The sequence below is a fragment of the Peromyscus maniculatus genome, chromosome 17, assembly GCF_049852395.1.
Source record: "Peromyscus maniculatus bairdii isolate BWxNUB_F1_BW_parent chromosome 17, HU_Pman_BW_mat_3.1, whole genome shotgun sequence".
Taxonomy (NCBI): Eukaryota; Metazoa; Chordata; class Mammalia; order Rodentia; family Cricetidae; genus Peromyscus; species Peromyscus maniculatus.
In genome coordinates, this window is record NC_134868.1 from 60,880,026 (window position 1) to 60,886,025 (window position 6,000).

Genomic DNA, 6,000 nt, shown 5'->3' on the forward strand with positions numbered 1-6,000 from the left:
AGTGGTCCTTGCATTCTTTTGGTCTTTGGACCCTGTGGTTCTTGCATGCTGGCTCATGTCTCTGCACTGTTCATCTTTCCACTGCCTTCCTTCTACCGTTAAAGCAGGTTTGTTAAAGGGCATCCACAAAATGATCAACACAATTACTTTTTAAAGAATTTTGTCTTTCTAGAATCTAAAACAGATACCTGTATACCAGGGATTGAACCTGGGGTGCTGTGCATGCCAGGAGGAAGCTGTACCACTGAGCTACCTCCTCTGTCCTCTGTTTTTCCTTGATTTGAGGCCAGGTTCACTAAACTGCTGCAGGCTGGGACTGAACTCACTCTGTAGCCCCAGCAAGCCTGGAATTTGTGATCCTCCTTCCTTGGCTCCAGAAGAGCTGGGGAGACAGCCCCATGCAACAGGCCCTGTTGACCAAGTGTTTTGTTTGGCAGCAAGTTATTTGAAAGAATTCATCTTCTGTAGGCTCTAAAGATGCTTTTATTTGCATTGTGGAATGAATAAAATCATAGCTGGTGAGGGCTCAAAGCCCAGGCCAATGTGATGCCATGTATAAGGAAACTGGATTATGTAATATTTTCAAATCATATATTTTTTTTAAATTAAGACTATATCCAAACACATTTAAGGGATAAAAAATGAATTGTCGATGAGGGCAAACTATTTGGCAATTTTTTAATCCTGGATTTCCCCACATTTCTGTTTATTATACTGTAATAAAAAGTGACCTTATAAAATACATTAAGATTAATAAAATGTAATTTGAGATTCAAAATAACTGAAAAAACAAAATTCTTGCCAAAATACTAAGTTTTAAGATTAAGAAAATGTAATATTTGTCCCTGGAGGACTCGGAGGACTGATGAGCAGACTGAAGGTCGGGGCTCCCCTCACCTCCCTTCTCCTTTGTTGTGATATCAGATATCACAACCTAGCAGTAGCTCAGGAACGGACACAACAGGTCACACAGAAGAGCCTTGATGGACACTTGGAAAACAAAAGGAACACCCCAAGGATATTAAGTCCCAGAGAAAACAATCAGAACAAGAATGTGTAACAAAAATTTACAAAAATACATAGAATTTCCTCAATTAAAAAAAAGAGAGAGAGAGAGAGGGAGAGACTCTATTAAACACCAACTGAAAATCCTTGTGTTTCAGATAACTTTCATGTGTGTGTAGGTAATCATTCTGGTAACTGATAACAAAATAAAATTTCCCTATTCAAAAGGATAATACATAAAACAACAGTCAATATTTTAATTGGCAGGGAACACAGACATTTCTCGTCCCTGAGACTCAATATCTGCAACCTTCCATCTTGGGTTTATGAATGTAAGAAAAATATATGTGAATAAAATATGGAATATATATCATATATTAACAATATATTATTCTCTAAGTTGTATACATTATTAATTAATTGCCCTCTAATTGCATCATTCTGAAATATTTGGATGCATAAAATTACAAATCTATAAAATATGCAAATGACAGGATTTTTAAAAGTATAGCATTACAGAACCCTAATCTCTCTCTCTCTCTCTCTCTCTCTCCCACCCCGCCCCCCTTCTTTTTTGTTCCTTGTTAGCCTGGAACTCTATAGATCAGGCTGGTCTTGAACTCACAAAGATCTGCCTGCCTCTACCTCCTAAGTGCTGGGATTAAAACATACATCATAATTCTCTGCTATTCCCTCATTGAGTCTATGTCCTCTTTAGAACCGGTGAAGTTGTGGTTTATTTTCAAAACCCATCTTCAGAAGCCAGGATGGGTAGCAGAGAGGACTAAGACTGTGGCATCCTGACCAACTACGCATTGATGTCCATTAAAATGTGAAACTACTTATTCCACCCAAAACACGCAGGCAAGACAAGAAGCTGGTGCAAAGCGATCTCACATAAATTCAGTCAGGTATAAAGAGCTCCACGAGGCAGGTTCACCAGCACAAGAGTTATGGAGAACAGTTGCAAACTTTTGTCTGAGACAACGGTCTGGAGGGGAAATAAAGAAAGGAGGAAACAGGGACAGTGTGAGAGGATTTACCACAACAAAAGGCAAAAGGTTTAATGAGTTCACAGCAAGGGACACGGAGTCATGACAAAAACCACTCACTCCTCAGGCAGCCAGGGGCAAGGGTACTTGGACTTGGTAAACCAGAGGAAACAAAAATCGTGTTAATACACATGCAACATTTCTGTACAGGTTTGAAGGAAACACAAGATTCAGTGAAAGTATTTACAGCAATGTCAAAACTGTAAAAAATTAGGATAAGCAATCAATAACAATTAGCAAAGATGAAACTGAAAATAAAGAAGATAAAACAAAAAGTATAAACAAGTGGAAAATATCTATACTTAGTAAACAGAGTCCACATTCAAAATAAATTTGAGAAGCTATTTGAAGGTATAAAAGTATCAAAATGAAGGCTTAAAGACGAAATGCTGGCGAGCAAGTAAAAAACCTGTCGTCCCAAAGATTTCACAATAAGGAACTTGAATAATGAATGTATGATTCTATCGAATGCATAATTCAACAGAAACAAGAGATACACAAAAATTATGCATCTTGTATCACAGTAATAATTAAAATTATTTTTAAAATGAATAGTAAATAAGACTAAGGAATTACAAAGAAATTGGTGAGATACTTATTGTAAAATAAACAAATATAGCAAGGTATACATCCTGTTACTGTTTGTACCATAGTACATGAACTGCTACTATATGCACTGTGGTAATGTGCTATTATTACATACACCATGATATATGGGATATTACATGCTCTATAATTATGAGCTGTTATCCTATGCCTTGTACTTTATGTACCCTTATTACATGCACCAAGGCATATGAGCTATTATTATATACATTAGAGTACATAAGCTGTAATTATTTCAGCAAAAAATGAAGGAGGTAGCTCACATTACATACAGTAAATTTCAAATTTGTGGAAGATTTTTGGCACTGCAATGAATGTAATATTTTCATACCCTTTGGCATGTTACTTAGCAATTTAGTAATTCTTTTTTTTGTTTATATGACTTTGTTATTTTTAACTCCAGCTATCAGGACAAATGCTTTCACATGAATTAAAAGTAGACAACGGCAAGGATGTGTTAAACTGTGTTGCTAACAAACATGTATTGCTGCTATTCCCTCACGAAGCAATGAGAATGGATCATTTTAGTAAACTCCCAACTCTGCAAAATAGTAGGGAGTGGACGGAGAATCACCAGTCACTAGAGCGATTACGTGGAAATTATACTGCGTATAGAAAGGTGTGCATTAAAGAGTCTTTGCTGTCTCTGTGTGTCGTGCGCACCCTCGGGAACGGCTTCTTGACTGAGATGCAGGTGTACACGTCACTCTGAAGTGACAGGAAGAGCCAGTTCCGCTGCTGAGCACACTATCCCTGCACCCGTGTCTTCCGTCATCTCCCACACGGCGGCACAGACGTCCGGCTGTGCACATACCCTGCTCATTGGAGGACGGGGCACGCCACGCAGCCTACATTTGCTGCCAGCATCTGCATTTGCTCTAAAACCACACAAAGTGCTTGCTCCACCGTGGCGGCGGCTGCAGGTGCGCACAACCCCAGCTCCTAATCGCTGTGCCCCCGGGCCATACCTGTTTCCTCCGGAGCCTGGAAAGAGCGTTTGTTCCTGTGGCCGATGCTGGAGTTGTGGGCTCGCGGAGCTGCCGGTGGTGCCAGGAGCTGAGAAGAGAGACACCCACCCGGTTATTGGACGTGCAGCCGGGCAGCAGCACGCCTGGGGCTCCCTGGTGGGCAGAGGAGGGGTGAACTCACTTTGGCTGCTTCGGTGGCCCCTGGAGCCCCCGGGGCGGCTGGTGCCTGTGCACCCCGGTAGCCCTGCAGCTCCATGCGCAGGCTCATCAGGTCGGCTTGCAGAGCGGCAAAGCGGTATAAGGACACCACCGTGAGGCCGCTGGACAGCAGGGCCAGCAGGAGGGTAACAGCCAGCAGCCTCCCATCCCTGCAGATCGCGACCCAGGCACACTCCTTCTGCGGAGTGATGGGAACACGCCCCACTTTCATTTCTTCTCCTTTCTCAGGGCAAACAGAAAGGCGCGGTGGCTGGGTCTCTGCACTTTGAAGGTCTGGGCCTTTGGAGTAAGTGACCACAGGGGTGGGTCATTTCCGTCCTCCGTGTCTTTGGAGGCTCCCCTAGGAGAGCGCTCTCCTGACTTTCTTCTATATCTCTCGCTATCCTAAAGTAGGTTCTCTGGCTCGGGCCTTCCAAGGATTGCTCAATCGGCCTTCCTCATTTCACTTTCAGTTTTTGTAAGATGTTTCAGGCCACCTCAACACAGTCCTGCTGTGGGAGCTGTGAGGCCTCCGACATGGCTGGGGGGAAGCTTGGGGTTCAGACTGGCTCGCTCCAGACAGAACTTTTAACACAAGAGTTCACTGAAGGTGCTTTCCCTTCAGCATGCCCTTGAGAACTCTGTCTGCTTGGCCACATGGTTCTAAGGAAGGGGAAAAGGGGCACAGAAGGCCTGCTGGTGTAATAAAAGATAATTAATGTGCAAGTCAGATAAGCTGTGCTTGAGCACTGAACTGCTCTTGGCTGCAAGACAACAAACTTAACATCTCCCGAGTGGAAGATGAAGTGCCATAGAGCAGAGTGAACTCCCCCGAAATTCTCTGCTCTCATCTTGACAGCGCCATAGAGAACATGCTGGAAATCTATTTAAGGCCATCCTGGGGGCTCTTTATATGTGGGGTGGATTACCGGGAAGCATGGCTCCCCGTTTGCCTTCTGAGACTCTGTCCCCCCATGAACTGTGACAAGGAGCTGATGCTCAGTCTCCACATGGATGGTACTAATTTCACAGGTGTGGACATGGAATGACCTGAATCCGTGGCTGGACTTGCTGACATGCAGTGACTGAGAATTCATTTCAGTCTTTCCTGGTCTGGAAGGTTGGTTGGGGACCCAGTACCTCCCTGTCAGTTCATCTTCCAGCATCGGCCACTGAGCGCTCACTAAGCGTGCAGAGTCACCTTTCACCTCAACCTGACTGCCAAGTCTCATGGTACTTTCCCTTGTAACCGTAGGACGAAAGTCCCAGAAACAAAGGAGCGCAGAGGCAAGGACTCCAGAGGTAGGCTTCTCAGGTACCAACCTTGCTTCTGCCTCTTGCCCTCCCTGTGTCAGTTACAGAACCTTTGCGTGGATCAGTTTCTTCTTGTGAAACACCAAATGATGACAGTGTGCCTCCCCGGGGCTGCAGAAAAGGTAGGAGGTATCAACTGAGCACACTCACCATGCTTCCATTTCTTATCCATTCCTTTCAAAGCACAGATGGAATGTTCTTGCTCTTATAGTCAGTTCTGAAACTGGTACTTTTGTATGGGTACCATCTGCAGGGGCTCCCCCACCAAGACACATCTTCTCTTTTGCAAGGTGTCAGAGGGTACCCTCTGTTGTCATTTCCTGTCTCACTCCCAAGAGATGCTATCCGTCTTTTTCACTGGGTTGGGATCTTTTCCTCTTTTCACTTCTGTGAGTTCTACAGAACCTTTAAACAGTTGCTGCAGTCTTTACCCGAATGAGCTGTTCTCTAATCTCCCAAGTGAAAGTAGACTATTCAGTATGTGTGTGACATTTTTTTAGGTCTGGAACCAAACAATCTTGTGTTACCATGTTCTAGGTCTCAGAGTAAAGCATTGTGGATAATGACCCCTGGTATAAAGTGGGAATTCCCTAAAGACCTCAGACTGAAAGGGATTAAGTCTCGTTCTTGAGATTGAATGATAGGACTGTAATCCCATCACAAGAGGGGATGAGACAGGAGGGTTGTGGGTTCAAGGTTAGCCTTGGCTCCAGAGTAAAAGCCTGTTTCAAAACCAAACACCTATCTCGATCATGTCCTAACATTACCTAATTACACACAGAAATGAAATGATGCAAAGGAGCGAGAGACGGCGCCTTCCTCCATGTTCTCGTGCATAATTATCCAAAGGGAATTCT

At 43.7% G+C, this 6,000-nt stretch overlaps 1 protein-coding gene across 1 annotated transcript in view; it reads right to left on the minus strand.

Moving 5' to 3' along the window:
• The window catches only part of Tnfsf13b (TNF superfamily member 13b), a 28,881-nt gene extending 23,328 nt beyond the window's left edge, over positions 1 to 5,553 (minus strand). The window contains exons 1-2 of the mRNA XM_015999822.3: positions 3,813 to 5,553; positions 3,632 to 3,719 (exon numbers count right to left, since the gene is read on the minus strand). Of these exons, the coding sequence (XP_015855308.3) occupies positions 3,632 to 3,719; positions 3,813 to 4,061 (337 nt within the window). The 5' untranslated portion in view covers positions 4,062 to 5,553. The remainder of the gene's footprint in view (positions 1 to 3,631; positions 3,720 to 3,812) is intronic.
• Between the last annotated feature and the right edge of the window lie 447 nt (positions 5,554 to 6,000).